Genomic DNA, 23360 nt, shown 5'->3' with positions numbered 1-23360 from the left:
TGCCCTTGAAGTCCACCCTCCTGTAGGGCTCTGCACTTTCTAGGTCTTACCAGTCAGAGCCTCCTGGGCAAAGTATTTGACGTCCACGTCCTGGTCCTGGGTCAGCTTCTCTAGGATGGGCTTGACTTCACTCTGTAGGGTGCTGGAAAGCGAAAGGAGACAGGGAGAAAGAGGGTGAGTCAGGCTGGATTGGGGCAACAGGTGGGCACGGGGCTCTTGAGCAATAGGGTGTATACAGACATGGACACACCAAACCCAAGGTGGGAGGAGTCTCAAGAATCCAGGACACACATAGGAATTAGAAGTCTCTGATCACTGCACAGGAGGGTAACCACAGTTAACAATAATATGCTGTTTATTTCAAAACAGTTATAAGAGAAGATTTTGAATGTTCTCATCACAAAGTGGTAGATGTTTAAAGTGACATGCTAATTATGCTAATTTGATCACTGCACATTTGCACACATTACTGAAACACTACTATACCCTCATAAATATGTGTAATTATGTGTCAATTAAAAGTAAGATCAGGCTGGGTGCGGTGCCTCACACCTGCAATCCCAGCACTTTTGGAGGCTGAGGCGGGTGGATCATCTGAGGTCTGAAGTTCAGAGCCCTACAGGAGGGTGGACTTCAAGGACCAGCCTGGCCCACATGGAGAAACTCCATCTACTAAAAATACAAAATTAGCCAGGTGTGGTGGCGCATGCCTGTGACCCCAGCTACGTGGGAGGCTGAGGCAGAATTGTTGGGGCCTCGGAGGTTGCGGTGAGCCAAGATCACGCCATTGCACTCCAGCCTGGGCAACAAGAGCAAAACTCTGTCTCAAAAAAAAAAAAAAGTAAACTCAAGGCCGGTTGCGGTGGCTCACACCTGTAATCCTAGCACTTTGGAGGCCAAGGTAGGTAGATTGCTTGAGGACAGGAGCTCGAGACCAGCCTGGACAACATGGCAAAACCCTCCTCTCTACTGAAAGTACAAAAATTAGCCAAGCATGGTGCTGCACACCTGTAATCCCAGCTACCTGAGAGGCTGAGGCACAAGAATTGACTGAACCCAAGAGGCAGAGGCTGTGGTGAGCCAAGATTACAAAACCGCACCCCAGCCTGCGTGACAGAGCGAGACTCTGTCTCAAATAAAAGCCAAACAAACTGCAAAGAACCAACCAATTAGCCAACCAGCCCACTACTCTGAAGGTCAGAAGTACGAAAAACAAGAGCAGGCTTCTCTGGGACCCCAAGGGGGAGATCAGAGCAGGCTGGGAGAGTAGAACCGAGTCAAAGACGCCCCCCGTCTCTGAGGCCAAACAAAGGGGTATCCTTCACTGATTTCACACACATTCACTGAGACCTGCCATGTGTTAGGAGCGAGTACAGAGCTAAATCACTCTTCATTTCTGCCCATGTGGCACCCGGGCCAGGAAGAAGAGAGAGATCAAACTGGTATGTAAGAGGGGAGTGGCAAGTGGCCCCAAAGGGGAAGTTCCTGGTCCTCCTGGAGCCCAGAGGAGGCATCCACTCTCAACGATGGGGTCCAGGGAAATCCGCCTGCACTGAGAGTCAACTGAAATGGAGGAGGACTTTGTAAAGAAACTAAAGGTGAGGCTGTTTCCTGGAACAGATAGAGAGAAATCAAAAGAGCAGGCTTTGTGGGTCCCCCACTTTCAGTTGACAGACAGCTCCCTGTTCTCCCCAAATAACTACTATCCTTCCTTCCATCACCTAGATTCCCTCATTCTGCCTGTTTCTGAACTTGACATAAAATGGTATGTTCTTGGGTCTGGCTTCTCACTCAACATGGTATTTGTGAGTCATCTGTGTTGCTGCTTATAGCAGGCATTTGCTTTTTCACTGCTGAATAGTTTCCCAGTGAATGAATAAACTAAAATTTATCTACTCTACTGCTGACAGACATGGAGGTTGTTTGCATTTCTATGGCTGCTATGAATAAAGCTACCATAAACATCCTTCTGACAGAAATAAGCACTCATTTCTCCTGGACAGAGACCCAGGAGTGGAAGAGCTGTTTTGCAGTGTGTCTGTATAACTAGCTTCACCAAATCCCATTTGAGTTCCACTCCAGTTTTCCGAGGGATCACACCCCACATGTGCAGCCCCAGCTGCAATCGACGAGAGTCCCAGCTATTCCATGTCCTCACCAATGTTGCACCACTGCGTCTCTTTCCATTGCTGGCTGTTCCTAAAGGCTAATGATGTTGAACACCTTGTCATACGCTTACTGACTATGTGGAGATCTTTTTTAAAGTGCCTATTCTAGTTTTTTTGCCCATCTCTTTCTTGGGGTTTCCCTCTCCCACCTGATTTGTAGACAGGTATTCTGGATGAGTCCTCTCTCAGAAACATATATTGCAGACATCTTTCTCCAGTCAGGGGCTTGCATTTTACTCTCAATATCTTGCCTTTTGAGAAATAGTTCGGCCGGGCGAGGTGGCTCACGCCTGTAATCCCAGCACTTTGGGAGGCTGAGGCGGGTGGATCACGAGGTCAAGAGATCGAGACCATCCTGGTCAACATGGTGAAACCCAGTCTCTACTAAAAATGCAAACATTAGCTGGGCACGGTGGTGCGTGCCTGTAGTTCCAGCTACTCAGGAGGCTGAGGCAGAATTGCCTGAACCCAGGAGGTGGAGGTTGTGGTGAGCCAAGATCGCGCCATTGCACTCCAGCCTGGGTAACAAGAGCGAAACTCCATCTCAAAAAAAAAAAAAAGAGAAATAGTTCGACATTTTACAGAAGGCCAACTTATCCATCACTTCCTCTGGTTTGCTATCTAACACATCTGTGCCTGTGCGAAGTCATGAAGATATTTTCCTCCATTTTCTTCTAGGTACTTTATTTTTAAAATCTTTCTGGTTATGGTCTGTCATTTCAAATTAATTTGTTTATGCACCAAGGTGAGACTTTATTCCTACATGGGTATCAAATGGATCCAGCTATGTTTTTTTTTTTGAGACGAAGTTTCACTCTTGTTACCCAGGCTGGAGTGCAATGGCGCGATCTTGGCTCACCCCAACCTCCGCCTCCCGGGTTCAGGCAATTCTCCTGCCTCAGCCTCCCGAGTAGCTGGGACGACAGGTGTGCACCACCATGCCCAGCTAATTTTTGTATTTTTAGTCGAGACGGGGTTTCACATTGTTGACCAGGATGGTCTCGATCTCTTGACCTCGTGATCCACCCGCCTCGGCCTCCCAAAGTGCTGGGATTACAGGTGTGAGCCACCGCACGCAGCCAGCTATGTTTTTAAAGAACATACATTTCTTCACTGAACCACAGAGGTGCCTGCTGTTATACATACATGGAACTGTTTCTGTGCCTTTGATTCCATTCTATTGGGCTATTTAAATATTCTTTGTTCACATCTATTTTAATTACTGTGGTGTCATAAGTCTTGGTGTCTGGTAGTATAAATCATCCAACTTTGTTCATTAGAACTGTCAATCTTCCACTGAAAAACCTGGCGAGATTTAACGAGCTGATACTGAATCTAAAGACCAGTTCAGGGAACTATCCCATCCATGTATTATGTAGGTCAGCTTTAATTTTTCTGAGACAGAGTCTCACTCTGTCATCCAGGCTGGAGTGCAGTGGTGCGATCTTGGCTCACTGCAACTGCTGCCTCCTGGATTCAAGGGATTCTCTTACTTTCAGGCTACTAAACAGCTGGGATTACAGGTGTGTGTCACCACATTGGCTAATATTTTGTTATTTTTAATGGAGATGGGGTTTTGCCATGTTGGCCAGGCTTGTCATGAACTCCTGACCTCAAGTGATCCGTCTGCCTTGGCCAGGTCTGCTTTAATTTCTCACAGCAATGCTTCACAGTTTACACTAGAGGTGTTACATACACATCTTTCACTAAATTTATTCCTATTTGATATTTTTGGTGCAATTATGAATTATACACATACTTACCTATAAAATACTAGGTGATTTCATTATCTAATAACTTGTTACTAGTATACAGGATTGCTATCCCATCACCCACTCTTTCTATTTCACTCTGTGATATTCATTCTACAGTTGAGAAAACAGACCTTGAGAAGGGATGGGAGCCAAGGTCACACAACCAAGGAGTGGTGCCAGGCCTCTGACCCTGGGCTCTACCTTCCAAGGTCCAAGATAAAGGTGCCCCAAAACAAGCCCCTGCTAGTGTGTGTGGGAGTATCCAGACCTCACCTGTTGTCCAGGATGGGCCCTATCTTCTGCAGCGACTTGGCCACATTGAAGCGAACATTGGCAACCGGGTCCCCAGCCATACGCAGGACCGTGGGCAGCATATGCTTCGTGGTAATGTCCTGCCCACAGACCTCAGACAGCACCTGGGGGCCAGTAAGTGGTAGGCGTGAATATGCAAAGGTCCTGGGTAACTCTCATTTCCCACTTCCTCTGACCAGGCCACTTTGGTGATCACAAAGCCCTACAGAGGCTGAGCAGTACGGGAACTCAGTCCAGTGTCAGAGGAGTGGATCTCCCAAATCCCAAATCCACTAACACCATCCTAATACATCTTCATTCTGCAATGTCCCACCTTCTCTGTCCTCAGGCTTCCCTTAATTACTCTGGAGATGAACCTTAATTATGAAGCCCTAGGATCCCTCCTTAGAACAGTGACCTCCAGAGTGTGGTGTGGGAAGACATGATCAGAACACTTAGCTGTATTTACTTTAAAATCCCACCCTTTAATTTCTAGCACTGTAAGTACAGTAGTACATGAGATAATTCTAACTATACAGAAAGCAAACAGGAGCATTTCCTATCTGTAGCATAATGGTTCTAAGCCCTGTGCACGTATAACCTGATTAATCTTCACTCCTCAGGCTGTGATTACCAGTGTGAATCCTTTACAAAGCATTAAGTGGTTAGGTAACTATCCAAGGTCCACAGCTAACATATGGCAGTGCCAGAATTTAAAACTAGGTCTGATCTAGAATCTGTACACTCACCCACCATACCAGATAGAGACACATTTCTCAGGGAAGGAGAGGGGTGCTCATAAAGCTTAAGACCACTGCTCCAAAAGGTCAAGTCTCCAGGCCCTGTATCCCTCACCATCCACACCCCGAATCCCAGAGGCCCTATGTACCTAACCCTGGGAGCCCCACCCCCATGACTGCAGTCCCCCCAAAGACTCATCTCTGAATAGAAGATCCCCTCCATGTCTCCATTCCCAAGCCAGGTGTCTCCCTTGGGGAGCCCTCTACTATCTTTCCTCTCCCAGGCATTCCAGTTCCCTAGGGATGGGCCAGCAGGCAGGTGGGGGGCTCACATTGATGCAAAAGAGCGTAGTCATGCGGTGTAGGTAGTTGGGGTCTCCGGACATGGCCAAGACCTTGGGGATGATTGTGGCATGGGCCCACTCCTTCCCAAACTTTTCCACTAGCTTCTTCAGGTTGCTGGTGGCTGCCTCACGGATGGCATATACTGCAGAAGGGTGAGGGTGAGAGAGACAGGGATTTGGAGGTGAAGAACTGACTGGACAAGATGTAGGTCACACTCACCACGGCTTACAAAGCAGCCCCTAGGTGCCAGGCCACATGTGAGCCAAAGAGAGAAAAAAGGGCTTACTGTGTGCTGTATATTAACTGTTTTTTCATACAGTAACATTTCAACCACTCCAAGAGGTAGGTTCCACTACTGGCCTCATTTTACAGATGGGCAAACTGAGGCTCCACCAAGTGATTTGCCTAGATTATGTGGTACTTACTACTTCAAACAGGGTCCCAGAGAAAAATATTACCTTTTATTTTTTACCTTTCTTGGTATAAACAATGAGCAATTTTCACAATGGCCCTGAGGGATCAGAATAAGAAGTTTCAGGCATGAGCGCGCTATAATCCCAGCACTCTGGGAGGCCGAGGCGGGTGGATCACGAGGTCAAGAGATCGACACCATCCTGGTCAATGAGGTGAAACCCCGTCTCTACTAAAAATACAAAAATTAGCTGGGCATGGTGGTGCGCGCCTGTAGTCCCAGCTACTCAGGAGGTAACAAGAGCGAAACTCCGTCTCAAAAATAAAAAAAAAAAAAGAATAAGAAGTTTCAAAGAATGAGTGTGAGGCTCATTCAAAGATGGAAAGTGACTTGCTTTAGATGTGATGGTCACAAGGGCAGGATTCAAAACCATGGTCTGGCTGCTCAGTGGTCCTCTGGCTCTCCACTATACCAGGCAACCCTGGGTGATGTTTTATCCTCCTCCCACTCAATACTTCTCTAAGGCTCTAACAAGCAATGAGCTGGTCCATATGAGCATCCAGTGACTCGGGGAGTGATTCCAGCCTCCTCTACTGCCCGCCGTAAGTCCAGCCCCAACCAATCCATCCATCCTTTCTGGAGCTCCCACAGCCCCAGCCAATCCACCCATCCTTCCTGGAGCTCCCATAGCCCCAACCAATCCATCCATCTTTTCGGGAGCTCCCACAGCCCCAACCAATCCATCTATCCTTTCTGGAGCTCCCATCTCCTCTTGCTGCTCCTATGGAGGTACTCACCATGATCCACAAGCCAGGCCATGCACAAAGAGTTAAGTTTCTCATCAAAGAACTCCACTCCCTACAAGAGAAACCAAGGTAAGGGTTCCAGGGAGAGCAGACAGGGAGAGCTGCTCCTTTTCCTCCTCTCTCTTATTGAATCCAATTTACCTTTTAAGGCCCTATTTCCTGGGTCCCTTCCTTTGACTCCCCAGGCAGTTGTCATAGCCTCCACTAAGCCTTCAAAGCCCCCCCGTTTCCCCATCACATCCCTGGACAAACTGTACCTCCCCTGAGGCAGCACTGCCTGGTCCCAGGCCTCCTTACTCACCAGCTGTCCAGCCAGCAGGGGCATGTACTCAATGATGGCCAGCCGCACCCGCCACTTGGCATCCTCAGCCAGCTCCACAATGGCAGGGAGCAGGGACTGGGACAGCTGTCGGATGCCAATCACCTCGTTCACACAGTCCAGGTTGGAGATGATGTTCAGCCGTACCTCAGGGCACTGAGGAGAGGAAAGAAGGATTCTGAGAGAATGCCATGCACCCAGCAACCCAGGACAGGGTGGAAAGAGCTCAGCTGCATCAACTTGGTATAATGGACATCTCCTGAGGCCCTACACCTGCCCAAGCCCAGCTCCCAGTCCTGGGGACACAATAAAGGCACACAAAAAGCAGCAGCATGGATCACTGAGGTAAGTAGATTTTTAAACCTTACAATAGTCTCACAAGAAATGTTTATCCATTTTGAAAGGACTTAAATACAGCACCCTGGAAAAAAAAGGCAGACGTGCTTCTTCTAATCCTAGCTCTGCTGCTTTTTAACAAGGGTTCATTTTTGGATATCAATCCACAACATGGGAGAGGGAAGGGAAGAAAACTATTTCCTTATTAAAACTATTCTAGTCTAAAGAAATGAGTGAGCACTGAAATGAATCAATAAACCAAGTAACAAGGCTGGCAGGCCTGGCCTGTTCAAACCCTGCACATTCCGAAGATAGGACTGGCCCTTGCCCAGCTCCTGTCCTGGGTGCGTGGCCTCAAGGCGCTCAGTGCATGAGAAGAGAAGGTTCAGAGAATACACCTTACCCATTTAAAAAGACTTCTTTTTGGTGCACCAAGAAAAAAGTAGACTTTTTCATTTAGACAAGTTTATAAATTCTGGTGAGAGTCAAAATGTGAAATACAAAATTCATAAATCTAAAATGGAAGTCCCAAATACAAGTCAGATGAATTCCTCACACTAAGAAAACCATGCTGGTTCTTTTTTTCTCTGTAAGAAGTTGCCCTGAGACAGGCTGGCTGCCAGCATGTGATTACCATGTCGTGCTTGCTGAAGGTGAAACTAGAGCAAAAAATGCTTCAATTCTAGTGTACTTGCAGCATGTATGGGCTTGCCTTCACACTGGGCTGAGCCTGGATCCTTCCCGATGCCAGAGGCAAAATGCTCTCGAAAACTCTGGAGAGGTGTGAAATGGCATAGCAGACAACTTGAGGGGCTCTCACCTACCAACTTATGCCATTAAAGCATCAAAATAAATAAAAATTGTATATATAACATCTATAAAAGATTATAAAAGAAAATATGTGCATGTGAAGCATAACTCAGATATATTACTTAAGTCATAAAATTTGTCATGAACATTAATGATGATTTAAACTTTTAGCAACTGATGTAAATAACTGATTAAAAATACTATACTGTAGGATGGGTGCGGTGGCTCATGCCTGTAATCCCAGCACTTTGGGCCGGGGCCATGGCTGAGGCGGGCGGATCACCTAAGGTCAAGAGTTCAAGACCAGCCTGACCAACATGAAGAAATCCTGTCTCTAATAAAAATACAAAATTAGCCAGGCGTGGTGGCACATGCCTGTAATCCCAGCTACTGAGGAGGCTGCGGATGGAGAATAGATTGCAAGCGAGAGGTGGGGGTTGTGGCAAGCCAAGATCATGCCATTGCACTACAGTCTGGGCAATAAGAACTCCATCTCAAAAAAACAAAAAACATGCCAGGTGTGGTGGCTCAAGCCTGTAATCCCAGCACTTTTGGAGGCCGAGGCGGGTGGATCACGAGGTCAAGAGATCGAGACCATCCTGGCCAACATGGTGAAACCTCGTCTCTACTAAAAATACAAAAAATTAGCTGGGCATGGTGGCGCGTGCCTGTAATCCCAGCTACTCCAGAGGCTGAGGCAGGAGAATTGCCTGAACCCAGGAGGCTGAGGTTGCAGTGAGCCGAGATCGCGCCATTGCACTCCAGCCTGGATAACAAGAGCGAAACGCCCTCTCAAAAAAAAAAAAACAAAAAAAAAAACAAAAAAACCCCACATTGTTAATAACCCATTAATAGGGAATAACCCAGAACAAAAAATATATTTAAAATAGCACATTCTTTTCATTTTTCGTTTTTTTTTAAGATGGGGTTTCACCATGTTGGTCAGGCTGGTCTTGAACTCCTGACCTCAGGTGATCTGCCCCAGGTGGTCTTGAACTCCTGACCTCAGGTGTTCTGCCCACCTTGACCTCCAAAGTGCTTGGATTATAGGCATGAGCCACCAGCCCTGTCGCACATTCTTTTCAATGTATCAAAAAATTGACTAATTCTGGGGCTAAGAGATTATTCCACTGTAGCGTAAATGAACAACGTAACTTTTTGGGGCATGGGGGACTGAAATGTGATACTTTCTGTTACAGTATTTCCTCCAACTTCCTAGCACGCCTGTGTACAGAAAAGAAGGGGATGGGGAAGAGCCAAGGATTGAGGCCTTTGGGAACCAAGACGTCATATACCAGCAAACGATTGCACCATCTGCCCAGTTTTTCACTACCAAGGCAAAAACCACCATGTGGTCCCTCTACCTCCCGAACAATCTTGAATCCTTCCATATCACTGCAGCCTTTTCTCTACATACCCTCAATCTAGCCTCAGTCTTCCAGACTCCCACAGCAGCCTCTGGTTTGGTCTTCCTACATTTCTGCTGGCCACCTCACTTTAACCTTCCCTTTACATAAGCCTTAGGGTGCCTTCTAATACCAACTGTATTCTGGCTCCTGCACTTGCCCAGAGTCAAGTCCAAATTCCTTCCCCAGTGGTCACCCCAATGATCTCTCTAGTCATTACCCAGCACCTCCCCTCATCCTCTGTAATCCAGGTAACCTGAACTGCTAGATGTGATCATGTGACCCTCCCTGGCCAATGGGTGTATGGGGTACAAGCACGCGTGGGGAATCTTGTCCTTCAGAGAACTGGGTCTGCTGTTGTCTGTGCCTGACCCCTCCATGCCGGCTAAGATGCTAAAAACTGGAGCAGTTGCCTGAGACTCTGAGACAGTTGAGGTCAGCAGGGCAAACCCACCAGTGTAGGCCCGCCTAGACTGCTATGAGAGAAAAAAAAATCCTCCATCTAATTTAAGCCAGAAGGTATTCTGGGGTCTCCATTACAACACCTTAGCCTAAACCCTAAAAAACATGAACTCAACTGTAACAGCACCTTTAACACCTTAAGGGCATCATGGGATTGCCTGTACGTCTCTGCTGCCAGTCTCTGAAGGCTTTTGAGGATCAAAACTGTCTTATTTTAGGCTGGGCGTGGCACTTCACACTTGTAATCCCAGGCCTTTGGAAGCCAAGGAAGGAGAATTGCTTGAGAACGAGATACCAAGACCAACCTGATCAACACAGCAAGACCCCTGTCTCTAGAGCAAAAAAAAAATTTTTTTTAATTATCTTTATTTTATCTTATTACTTTTTTAAGATGGGGTTTCACCATCTTGGTCAGGCTGGTCTTGAACTCCTGACCTCAGGTGATCCGCCCGCCTTGGCCTCCAAAGCACTTGGATTACAGGCGTGAGCCACCACACCTGGCCAGAAAATTTTTTAAAAATTATCTAAGCATGGTGGCTCTTGCCTGTAGGTAGTCCCAGCTACTTGGGAGGCTAAGATGGGAGGATCACTTGAGCCTGGAAGGTGAAGGCTGCAGTGGACCACGACCACACCACTGCAGTACAGTGTGGACAACAGAGCAAGACCTTATCTCAAAACATAAATAATAATAATTATTTTTTTTTCAGAGACAGAATATTGCTCTGAAATCCAGGCTGGAGTGCAGTGGTGTGAAACTGGCTCATTGCAACCTCTGCCTCCTGAGTTCAAGTGAGTCTCCTGCCTCAGCCTCCCAAGTAGCTGAGATTACAGGAATCCACCACCACACCTAGCTAATTTTTGCATTTTTAGTAGAGACAGAGTTTCAACATGTTGGCCAGGCTGGTCTCAAATTCCTGACCTCAGGTGATCTACCACCTTGGCCTCCCATAGTGCTGGGATTACAGGCATAAGTGACCATGCCCGGCCATAAACAAAATTTTTTTTAAATTACAACTTTATTTTTCATATCCTTAATGCCGAGGAAAGGACTCATGCAGAGTGCCTGGAGGTATGCATGCATGAACACACAGCTATGCCCGCAAACATGCAACTCAGCAAAGATCTGGATGTCTGTCCAGCCCCAGGGCAAGGCTCTTCACCTGTCCCCTCCACAAACCCAGAGCTGAGATCCTGGCACCCTTACCTCATCCTTCAGCTGAGCCAGGAAGAGGGGCAAGAGGTGCTCGATGGTGTTGTCTTTGCCCAGGATGGGAGAGAGGCCCATGATGACAGAGGCCAGGGCTGACTTGACATGTTGGTTGGCGTCGGACACCAGCTCCTGGCAGAGAGAAGGGGTAGGCACAGGGTCAGGGCAACCCCTGCAGCAGCAAGTGGCCAAGCGGACACCAACTCCTAAGAGACAATAACCTGCTTCTGCCCCTCATTCACGGAGCAGGGGATGGCTTAGGGTACAGGGAAATCACTGTTCCTTATGTGTATTACCTGCTTAGAGTTCAGTGACCCCTGCTCTCAGCAGCCCCCACTCCAACACCAAACCCCTGTGAATGAGAGGACTCAGTGACCTCTGAGGTTCTAGAAAGTACTCCCAACTCTAAGGCTGGCCCCATGTTGCAGTCAGGACCCCTTTCTGCTTAAAATCCAAGAGCTGTCTGGTCCCAGAGGGCTGGGAACCTGGTCTGCAGCTGACTATCCCCAAAGCCTTGTCTCCAGCCCCTTTTTTGGGAGGCTTGATCCCCTTGGTTCCTCCCATTAAACTCTCTGTTACCTTGATGCAGGGCAAGATCTGGGACATGATCACATTCTCCCGACAGTCAGCTGAGAGGTTTTCACAGAACTCTGTGGGCAGGGAGAGGGAGGCAAAGGGAAGTGAGACCCGACGTTCTAGCTCCACCTTCAGCCCCTTGGACACCCACCCGACTTGCTGTGTTCTGGCTGCCAGCACCAACCTTTGACCTTGTGGGAGGCTGCGGCCCTCACCTCGGCCTCACAGTCCTTCATCAGGTTCTGGAAGGCAGGGACCAGGTCTGTCTTGGTGATCTCAGGCCCCACTGCTTTCTGGAGCTGCAGACAGGAAGGAGGAGGTGAAGAGTGAGAAAGTCTGGGCTAAAGAAGCCAAAATCAAAGTGAAGGCACTGGCATTAGAGGCCAGAGTGTGGGCCTTGGAAGCAGTGCTAAGATCTAATCCGAGTGCCAAGTCCAGCCCCAGGGCAAGGCTCTTCACCTCGATGAGCCTCTTTTTATTCAGAAGAAAAATGAGGACTGCAAGGGTACCTACATCATAGTGTCAGCATTAAAAATAACAGATTTCCATATTGTTCAGGCTACTGGGGTTGGGTTTTCTGTAACCCAAAAACATTCTAATGATATAGTGACTGCCACTTTTTGATTTATATATGGCTGTATTTCTTAAAATCTGTTACCAGAAACACGTATTACTTTTGTAATGAAAATAAAGCAATAGGCCAAGCATGGTGGCTCACCCCTATAATCCCAGCACTTTGGGAAGTGGAGGTGGGCAGATTACTTGAGTCTAGGAGATCAAGACTAGCCCAGGCACGCAGTGAAATCCTGACTCTACAAAAAAATACAAAAATTAGCCAGGTGTGGGGGTGGGCACCTGCAGTCCTAGCTACTCAGGAGGCTGAAGTGGGAGGATCACCTTAGCCCAGCAGGTCAAGGCTGCAGTGAGCTGTGATTGTGGCTCTGCACTCCAGTCTGGGTGACAGTGTAAGACCCTGTCTCAAAATAAAAATAAAACGGTAAGATTGATGGGGAAGAAGGCATCCCCGCCTTCTTTATAGGGCCGGGCGTGGTGGCTCACACCTGTAATCCCAGCACTTTGGGAGGCCGAGGTGGGAGGATCACTTGAGACCAGGAATTTGAGACCAGCATGGCCAACATGGTGAAACCCCATCTCTACTAAAAACACAAAATCTAGCTGGGTGTCGTGGTGGGCACCTGTAATCCCAGTCCCTCAGGGGACGGAGGCAGGAGAGTTGCTTGAACCCGGGAAGGGAGAAGTTGCAGTGAGCCAAAATTGCCCCACCGTACTCCAGCCTGAAAAATGGCACTTTAGCTTGGGCGACAGAATGAGACATGTCCAAAAAAAACCAAAACAAATCCAACTTTTTGGGCTTTGTCTCTCCCTTTGTGAAAGGAGAGTTTGATTATGTCAAGAACACCCCACAAGTGTGACCCTTCTCTGCTCCTGTGGCACTTTCCTCCACAAAGTCTTAACTTAGCCTCAGAATCCTTCTCAAGGCAGTACTCCCAGTTGCCACATCAATTGACCAGGATTGACAGGTGAAATGAGATGCAATTAGCTGATCATAGAGATCTTATTGCTCAAATGCCCAATGATTCTGTCGGTCTAATGGAAAACCTCAGCTCCTATATGCTTCCCTTCTGAGGGTGTCAGGGTCTTCACTGACAATGTCAATGGGACAATGTCAACAGTCACTCACGGACCTCTGTGAACTTGTCGGCCACCATGTAGCGGACACGCCAGGACTTGTCCTCAGCGGCCTGGCGCAGAGTGGGCATCACCAGGGCCTCCAGATCTTCCTGGGGCAGGAGTTGGGCGATGTTCACGCACGCCTCCACTGCCAGCAGCCGCACCGAGTCCTGGGGAGAGAAGAGGAGCAGGGGGAGGGCAGCAGAGGCCTTTCTGGATTCTGGGATTCTCTTTCAGGGGCAGGGTCCATCAGAAGGATGGGAGAGCAAAGACGGCCATAGAGCAAAACCCACCTGCTCGTCAGAGGCCAGGTTGGAGAACATGGGGATGATCTCACTCTTGACGTTGTCCAGCTCCAGCACCTTGGCAAACTCCCCCAGCTTGGAGGCTGCGGCCCGCCGCACCATGGGGGTGTCATCTGAGCACAGGTTCCGGAAGTACCTGGGAGTTGAGGATGGGGATCCTGAGGCAGCAGACAGCATGCCAGAGGAGAGCAAGCATAGACTCATAGTGTGGGTCCAGGCTTTAGCTGAATAACCTTGGGCAAGTGATGACCCCCTCTCTGTCTTCCCAGCCCTATGAAATGGAGCTGCCAGTAATACCACCCACCCCACAGGTCCTCATGAGGTTTAAATGGGATAATATGTGTGAGCCGCTTGGCAGATTGCACATAATACATCTAGTCAATGGTAAGTGTTGATTACATTATCATGACTATAAAAATTGCTTAACCCAACAGGCCAGGCACGATGCCTCACACCTGTAATCTGAACACTTTGGGAGACTGAGGCAGGAGGATTATTTGAGCCCAGGAGCTCAAGAGCAACATAGTGAGAGCGTGAGCAACACAGTGAGACCCCATCTCTACCAAAAATAAAAAATGAGCCCAGCGTGATAGTGCACATCTGTGGTCCCAGCTACATGAGAGGCTCAGGCAGGAGGAATGCTTCAGCCCAGGAGGCTGAAGCTGCAGTGAGCTATGATTGCACCACTGCACTTCAGCCTGGATGACTGGGAGATATCCTATCTCAAAAAGCAAAACAAAAAATTGCTTCACTAAGAGGCTGGTCCAGAGCCACAGAAAGGCTTTATTTCTCAGCAGCAACTGCCACGGTCAGACACAGTGGGAGCCGCTGTAAGTATCTAAGCATGTGTACAGCCATAAACCCTCGTTCTGGAAGGAGTCATGTCTCAGGCCTGGGCTTGATGGTCAACTGTTTGGAAAGTAGAGGAGCAGGAGGCTGAAAACTGAGGTGGTTTATCTGCCAAAGGCACTGGACCTGGGACAGCTGGAGTCACTATCAGATGTGATTTGCTGAGTTTATTTCAGATTTTGCATTAAGCGCTTTACATGTGACAATTCTTTTAAATCCTCACATTAACCAGTGGGAAGGAGGAACTGTCATCTCCTCATTTCCCAAGTGAGCAAGGGGCAGAGGTGGTAAATGACACTCGGCTATGTCCAGAGACCAACTCTTGAGGATGTGGCCTATTGGGTAGGAAGCAGGAGTGGGATAGGAGAGAGTTCGGGACATTTGAGCCCCTGGCAGACCAAAAGGAGCCTGAGGCTTTAGAGAAGGGGACCAAGCTGAGGGGGGAGGTTGGAGCCTCCAAGGGGGGCAGAGACTCACTGTCGAAGTTCCGCCTTGACAGCACTGGACACTCGAGGGTAGCAGACGGAGAAGAGGCCACAGGCCGAGGTTCGGGAAGTAAACCAGTCACCGCCCGCCAGCCGCTTCACCAGCGGCACGAAGTGTGCCTCCAGGTCAGAGGGCGAGTGCTCGTGTGAGATGGCCCGTAAGGACTCCACTGCCTTGTCCCGCACCACTGTCTCCTCCACTGTGGCCAGCGACTCCAAGGGCGGCTGTGGTGAGAACACAAAGTCATTGGACAGCTCCCTCTCCACCATCCCAGGCACTAGAGCCGCATCCTGCACACCCTCGTGGCTCATCTCCTCAAAGAAACCTTCCCCATTACCCATCCTGGCCTTCATTAAAATAGCATTTAAAAATGGCTGCAGTGAAGGATTCAAAGAAAAAAGGTAGTATGATGCCAGCCAGTAGATGGTCTCTGTCAGTGTGCCTTCCACAAGGGTTCTTATCTAGGGGTCCTTGAAGGAGTTTCACTGGGGCCCATGAATCTCACACATGTCACTTTCTGAGGAGAAAATTCTCAGCCTCTCAAAGTGCAATTTTCAACACTGATCATATGCAGAATCCCAGGTGAAGCCTGGCACTGGGCACCTACCTGACCACTAAACAGTAAGGATGACAGCTGCACCCTGAGTTTACGATAATAAAAGCCACTCCTGACTTGTTGGATTAAAGCGGACGTCCATGGCCCATCTCTTCTGACATGATCCCCATGCTCTCCAACACGCTCCCCTCCCTGCCCTAGGCTTGCGGGACCATGGGCCTGACCCTAAGGGGTGGGCAAGAGGACTTCCTGCCTTCTACTCACCAGCAGGCAGTGCACGTATTCTGGGCCTCCCACCAGGGTAGTGAAGGTTCCCAGCTGTTCTGCCAGGGCGAGGAGGACCTCGTCTTCATCATAGATGGTATCTGTGGAACCAAGCAAGGCGCACTCAGTGACCGTCCCATCCCAACTCTGACCCCAGCCCAAGCTCAGAATGCACGGACTCCACTCTGCTTCCTCAGGCTGTCAGCACTCATTTTCCCCATCCGCCCACTTGCTCCCCACTCTGCACCTGGGCTGACACAGAGATCAACGCACAGACTTGGCTGGGATGACAGAGCCCTAAGTCTTGCTTCTGCCCGCTAATAGGTGTGGAACACTAACTGAGTGATTCCACCTGAGTCCCAGCCTCTGTGTCTGTAAAATGATGTTCCTCAGCCCTCCCTCTTAGTGAGGCTGCAGTGAGGAGCAAATAAGACCAGGTGTATAGGCCGGGCACGGTGGCTCAAGCCTGTAATCCCAGCACTTTGGGAGGCCGAGGCAGGTGGATCACGAGGTCAAGAGATCGAGACCATCCTGGTCAACATGGTGAAACCCTGTCTCTACTAAAAATACAAAAAATTAGCTGGGCATGGTGGCGCGTGCCTGTAATCCCAGCTACTCAGGAGGTTGAGGCAGGAGAACTGCCTGAACCCAGGAGGCGGAGTTTGCGGTGAGCCGAGATCGCGCCATTGCACTCCAGCCTGGGTAACAAGAACGAAACTCCGTCTCAAAAAAAAAAAGACCAGGTGTATAAAGCGCAGAGCATGGTAAACGAGAGCTGTTTTTTGGTCCAGCTTCTCCCCTCAACACTGTTCTCTCTCCCAGAAATTTTTTATCCTTGGAGATTGGGTCTGGCTACCCCTTCTTGGAAGATTTCTAGGATGTCCGCTAGAACACCTTCTCTGGGCTCACTCTCCCTCCCTCTCCTTCCACGCCACCTTTACCAGATCCTTAACACAGGCTACAATCAGCGAGCCCAGGACTAGCTGCTCTCTGTGCCCCAGTTCCTACCAGAGCTGAGCACAGACAGACAGCAATTTAGGTTTGCTGAAAGAATGAATGCTATGTGAAGGGAAAATGTGTTCTGTCCCTAATGCCTAAATCCAAAGGCCTCTCTTAAACTCCATCCTCGCGTCTCTGAGGCAGTGGGAACTGCTCGTCTCTGTATAGCAGAAGATGCTGATATCCCTGGCATCTATTAGCACTTGAACCTCCTGCGTTTAAGTTGGATATATGGCAATCCAGCAACCAACTACATTTCCCAGGTGCCCCTGCAGTTGGCAAGGCCATGTGTCCTTGCTCTGGCCAATGGGATGTGAGTGCAAGTGGTGCGTTCAACTTCTGGGTCACCTCCTAACCACAACCTTCTCATTTAAGTAGTCATTATCATCATCCCCATTTTATGGTGGGTTCAAGTCGTGCTCTACTGTGGGCTGCTCATACAGCAATTCACTTCCCCTCCCTGAGCCTTTCTCATCCCCAAATCACACAGGGTTGGTTTTTACTCCATAGGGTTGTTCTGAGACTGAGAGGAAATAAGCGCTCTCAGTGAAGAGCTCAGCACAGGGCCCGGTGGGAGGGCCCGCTTCTCTGCCTCTTCCTTCCACCAATACATTCTCGCCAATATGCCTCTGGCTACACTGTTCTTAGGCTCGTTCCCAGTCTCAGTTCCCCTGGGACCCTCTGCACGCAGCTAAAACCACCCTCCGTGTTTTCTTTGTCTCCTGGAGACCGTATGCACATCCACAGACTCAATTCTTATTCTCCAGTCTAGACCTCGGAGCCAAGCAATGCTGCTGAAGGCCAAACACCTGGGAACTGCCAGCACCTTGTCTTTCCTCCAATCCACAAAGAACTGTCGTCCTTGGAAGGGCTGGCAGTTCCTTCTGAGCCAGGCCTGTCAACCCTCCCAACCTAAGGTCACTCTGACCATCTCTAGCTGTCACCTGGGAGACTGCAATAGCTTCCTACCTGGTTTTCCCGTTTCCACCTTTGCCCCTACACCATCTGATCTCCCAGAACCCAGAATGACTCTTTCAGGTATAAAAGAAATCCTGACACTCTCCCACTTCAATCTGCCAATGGTTTCTAAGAAACCTGATCTCACATGTGGTCACTGTTCTTCTCCAACCTCACGTCCTAGCCTCACCCTCCCTTAACAACCCTGGTCAGCCCATGACTACCTCACTGTTCTTCCAACATGCTGAGCACACATCTGCCTCTCCCCACAGCCTGAAATGCTCTTCCCACAGAGTTCCACATGGCTGGTGCCTCCAGTCCACTCAGGACTCTTGCCAAAGGTCATACCTCCAGAAGATCTGCTCTGACCCTGGTTTAATATCCTTCACCATCTCTCTCCCATCTCATTTCTCTCTCTGGCCTCATCACGCACTATCTATTATATCTCGCTGGTCTCCCGTCTGGAATGAAAGCTCTGTGAGGACAGAAACTGTACGGTTTGCTCTGCATAGCCAGACTAACACACAGCCCACGGTGGACAAATAACCAACCCTGCCAGCACCTTTATCTTGGACTGTGACCAGCTGCAAGCCAAGCAAAGAGGCCTTGGGAGAAAGCGAATGAGCTGACACCATGGTCTCAGAGTTCCAGCCTCCGGAACTGTGAGAAAAACTTCTACTGTTGAAGCCAGCCAGTCTGTGGGACTTTGGCCCTAACAAACTAGTATCATATAAGCTTCTGGAAAAACCTATAGGCTTCACAGAGCGTCTGGATAGTGAAACAAGTGGAGGTTCTCAGAGGGTGGTGTGCTCTGGGAGGGGAAGCTCCACGGCCTTTCCCCCACACCTCACTCTGTGTATGTCTTCATCTGTATCCTTTGCAATACCCTTTAATAATAAGCCGGTAAGTGTGTTTCCCTGAGTTCTATGAGCTGCTTCAGCAAAGTAATTAAACCCAAAGAGGGGGTCACAGGAACCCAACTTGAAGCTGGTCGGTCAGAAGTTCCAAAGGATCTGTGACTGGTGGGTGGGGCTGGGGACAGTCTTGGGGACTGGGCCATCAATCTCTGGGTAGACAGTGTCGGAACTGAATTAAAAGAAAACCAGCTGGTGTCCAGTGCTTAGTTTCTGAGGAAAAACCCCACACGAATGGTCACAAAAGTCACGTTCTGGGTTATGACTGCTGTGGTGTGGAAGCAGAGGAAAGATAGAGCTTTCCCCACACCCCGAGTGCTCGGTGCTGCTCATTAGACTCCTTTACGGAGAAGGGAAATGAGGCTAAGAGAGGCGGGGTGACCCATTCAGGTTTTCCTAGCAAGTCAGTGGTGCAGTTACTTGTTTCCAAGCCAGGTTCCTCCAACATTTTCCCTACAGCTTCTTCACCACCGTATTATCCTGCCATCCTCAGCATTCTAAAGCTTCGGAGTCTCCCCAGCAGGTCACCAGTAGAAGCCAAATGGTTTGGGGTCACATGTTCTGTCCTAAGAGCTACACCTACTCTTCATGTGGCGTCAGTCAGACACACCTGCACTCCTCAGTCACTAGCTGTGCACTGCACCTCTTCTGGCTCCAAGATCCCATGTGCCCAGTGGGGGTAGGGTGACAAGTTCAAGCCCCTTCCTCCCCAGGATCATCACTAGGTCCGAGTAAGATGACCCCATACGCAAGAGTTGAATTAGTGACAAAGCACTCTAAACCCACAGCTGCGATTCCAGCTGTTGTTAAGCATAAAGCATGACGTGGTAATGGGAACAATGGTAACCGAGGATTTACTCCTAAGTGGTAGTACGGTCTGTGTCAGACACTGTACTGAGTGCCTCACCTACATTCCCGCAGACAGCTGTGCTTAGTAACGGCCTGGCGGCTAATACTCAGGCAGCGTACCGCACAGTGTCATCAGCACTTTACAGTATCTTACTTAGTCTTCATGTTAGGCTACATGATTACGTCCATTGCACCTGTGAAGAATCTGAGGCAGGCAGATGTAAATATCTTGCCCAGAGTCACACACCTAGAAAGTAGCAGAGCTCAGATTTGCAATCAACCATTAGCCAATGCTGTCAAGTTCAAGGTCGGAATGACTAAGTAAACATCCCTTCTCGGTTACCTCCTAACTTTATGACCTTGGACAAATGAATCACGCCACCTCTCTCCACCTTGGTTTCTTCATTTATAAAATGGGGATAGTAGTATCACCTGCTTAAGGCACTGCTGTGAGACGAACCTGGTGAAATGACAGTGATGCATGTTTACTGACTACAGGCAGCGCTCTACAGAAACTCAGTCCTCACAAGATACGGTGGAAAACACCACCTGGCACAGGATAAGCACATCATACGTATTAACAACTGTTATTAACGTTGGATGCTCAGATCAACACTATGGCACATGGATGATGATCCCAATCTACAGACGAAAGATGTAAGAAACAGATAAACTAACTTGTCTAAAGTCACCAGCCTCCAACTGTTGGAGCCGCAACTCAAACCCAGTTCTATCTGCCTCTAGATCCCTTTCCCCAACGTCTGCCTCCATCATTCCAGACCATTCTTTTAGAGCAAGACTCCACTTCTCTGAATCCCTTTTCCCACTCCAGTGTCTAGCACAGGGCAGACATTCACAAACAATTTGTTAAATCCCCAAGTCTTCTCATAGCTAGTGAAAACCACCCCCCAAGAGTCCCCCCCCCCATCTGGGCCCCAGGGGTCCTCTTCGTTACCTGTAAGGAAAGGCAGAAGCTCACTTCGTGTTCTTTCGACACCAAGGGCCAAGGCGATGGTGGACAGCTTCTTGATGCTGTTGAGCCGAAGCTAATGAAAGAACAAGAGGAAGGGAGAACGTTAGAAATCCAGACACGCATGAGTTCTGACAGCTCTGAACCCAGTCAGCCCCTGGAAGCCTTGCTTGGTTATGTGTGAAGATGCTCAAAAAGAATTTGCCAAACACCCACCAAGAGACCCTGTGACCTTGAGTGAATTAAATAACAACAATACTAGTGGCAGCAGCCACAAATGCAAAAGCATCCTTTGGGTCTTATGGAGGCGATACCTACTCAGCTGCACTTTCCAAGACCACTCTACTTAAAACTGTACCCCCTCTCCTCCTCTGCCTCACCACCTTCTCCAGTATTTAGCACCATGTAACATGCCAACGTGTTGGTCTTTAAGAGCAGCAGCCACGTTTATAACATGCTTTGACTGTGCCAGGTTTTCAGCTAAACACATCCACACACCCGCACCTCTGTCACCAGCTGCAGTCACACAGCACCTCTGAGGTCGGAGCTATGCGTAAGTCTCATTTTATAGACAGGGAAACAGGCTTGGAAAACAAAAGTCCCCTCTCAGGGTCAGAGAGCTAAGATGGCATCGAGCAGGATTTAAAGCCAGGACTGCTGGCTTAGCGATTATAAAATAACAGACAACACTTCAGCTTGGGCAACAGCGTGAGACCCTGTCTCAAAAAAAAGAACAAACAAGATTATAATAAAATGACTATAAAAACAAGAGTAGCATTAGCAGTAGTAATAATACCACCAGTACAGGAGGCTGAATAGCAACCTCAAAAAGTTATGTCCCACGATGTGCATGTTAAAATAAAGTCTGTGCAGACGTAGTTAAGTGTCCAGGTAAGATCATCTTGAATGGAGGGTTAGCCTTAAATCCAAGGATAGTGCCTCATAAGAGACAGAAAGACAGATACTCACAGGGGAACGCAGGGATGTGAAGATGGGGGACAGACCGGGTGATGCATCCACAAGCTGGGGAGCACAAGGAATTGCTGGCACCGCCAGAAGCCCTAACTCCCAGAGAGGCAGGGAAAAGGCCTCCCTCAGCGCCTTCAAAGGAACCTGCCCTGCCAAGACCTTGATTTCAAACTTCTGGCCTCTAGAACTGCAGGAGAATACATTTGCTGTGTTAAGCCACCCAGTTCGTGGTGATTTGCTGTGGCAGTCCTAGAGAACTAAAATGTCTGGCTAACACACATAACGGGTCTCAAACCAAGCACTTACATGTCGGGACCTCATTTGATCCTCTAGAGCCTAGAAGAAAAGCATGGCTAATGTCCTCTTTCCACCACTTTGGATGGAGAGTGAGGCTCAGAGAGGTGAAGACGCCTGCCCAGGCAAGCACCGAGAGTCTGGGATCCAAACCCAGCAGCTCTGACTGCGGTACACTGTGGAACTCTCACCTCATTTCTTCATCTCCACCATGAGGCCTCTCCTATTAACAGCTCCCAGGGCTGTCGCAACAATGCAGTGAGCTCATGAGTACAGGAGTGAGAGGAAATGCTTTCTCAAGTGGGTGAGTGACTGATGGTCACACAGGGGACCTTTCTTCCCGGATGGAGAGGCAGAACAGGTAGGGCCTGGGCAAGGTGAGGAGCAGGAACTCCCTTAGCCTGTTCTGTTTTGAGCCCCCACGTAACTAAGACGAGGTCTATGAGTGACTAAGATCCTGTGTGAGTTGGGTTCTCCGGTTTAGGAGTTTAAGAATATCTTTGGGATCACAGACGACGAGCATCTGAGGAAGTGTTGTGATGTTCTCTCCTCAGAAAAATGCACACAATAAATCTTTCATACACATGGTCCCAAAACTCACCATCCTAGCATTAAATGAACCTGAGGATAAAGTACTACAAAACCTGCAACTGATTTTCAGCTAAAAAATACAATGTATATAGAGACAGACCTATAGAAAGATAAAAAACTAATATGGCAAACACTGACAATTGCTGACCCGGGGTGTAAGTATACAGGTGCTCGCTGCAGGAGGACAGAGGTCAGCAAAGCTTACTCTGTACATTGCCAGGCAGAAATTATTTTCAGCTTTGCAAACCTAACTACTGCCTGTCTGGCACTGAAAGAAACCACAGAACCAGAACTAGAGGCATACTGGCATAGCTGTGTTCCAATAACTTTATTTGCAAAAGCAGACAGTGGGCTGAGTTTGGCCCATGGACTGCAGCCTGCTGACCCTGTATTAGCCTTCCGGTGGTACGCACGTCTGAAAGCTTTCACAATAAAATACTGTGGGGAGTACTGACCTAGTTGCCTATTTCTTTCCTCTTTGTTTTCTCCAGGTTGATCTGTGTGTTCTTCTCTCCGCTGAGCTATGGGGAAATATACACGAGCTAAGGCTACAATAGGTGAGCAGCAGCCCTGAGGACAATGAGATGCTGCAGGGAATAATCACAACTCATAATCAGAATGCAAGAAGGACAGAAACAAACGTTGATGGTCTGCTATGCTTAGCAGCATTCCAAGTGATTGACACGGATAGTTAACACACTGAATCCTTCTAACTGCTCCGAGGTATGTATTGTTAGCAGCATCCCCATTTCACTGGCAAGGACACTGATGCACAGAGGCGAGGCTGTCACTTACTGGAAAGCAACAAAGCCAGGTAGCCTGACTCAATTTCAACATCATGCTGTCATCTAGACAAAAGTGTTTGTATCACGAAGCTTCCATTGAAATCAAAGAGACAGGGTTCAGAGAGCTTCTGGATAGCAGAACATGCAGCGACTCTTGGAGGGTGGCATGCCCCTCCCCCCGTAGCTCACCCTATGGATTGCTACATCTGTATCCTTTGCAGTCTCCTTTATAATAAACCAGTAAACAT

General features: G+C 48.7%; 1 protein-coding gene across 1 annotated transcript in view; it reads right to left on the bottom strand.

Annotated features, from left to right (window-relative positions):
• Positions 1-23360, bottom strand: part of PPP2R1A (protein phosphatase 2 scaffold subunit Aalpha) — a 34886-nt gene that overhangs the window by 552 nt on the left and 10974 nt on the right. Inside the window, exons 2-14 of the mRNA XM_002762433.5 lie at positions 20459-20549; positions 15785-15885; positions 14956-15188; positions 13618-13765; positions 13339-13494; positions 11817-11931; positions 11636-11706; positions 11054-11188; positions 6818-6991; positions 6508-6568; positions 5286-5440; positions 4196-4338; positions 51-142 (exon numbers count right to left, since the gene is read on the bottom strand). Of these exons, the coding sequence (XP_002762479.1) occupies positions 51-142; positions 4196-4338; positions 5286-5440; positions 6508-6568; positions 6818-6991; positions 11054-11188; positions 11636-11706; positions 11817-11931; positions 13339-13494; positions 13618-13765; positions 14956-15188; positions 15785-15885; positions 20459-20549 (1675 nt within the window). The remainder of the gene's footprint in view (positions 1-50; positions 143-4195; positions 4339-5285; positions 5441-6507; positions 6569-6817; positions 6992-11053; positions 11189-11635; positions 11707-11816; positions 11932-13338; positions 13495-13617; positions 13766-14955; positions 15189-15784; positions 15886-20458; positions 20550-23360) is intronic.

This window comes from Callithrix jacchus, chromosome 22 (assembly GCF_049354715.1).
Source record: "Callithrix jacchus isolate 240 chromosome 22, calJac240_pri, whole genome shotgun sequence".
Lineage (NCBI taxonomy): Eukaryota > Metazoa > Chordata > Mammalia > Primates > Cebidae > Callithrix > Callithrix jacchus.
This window is presented reverse-complemented; position numbering and strand designations above follow the sequence as displayed.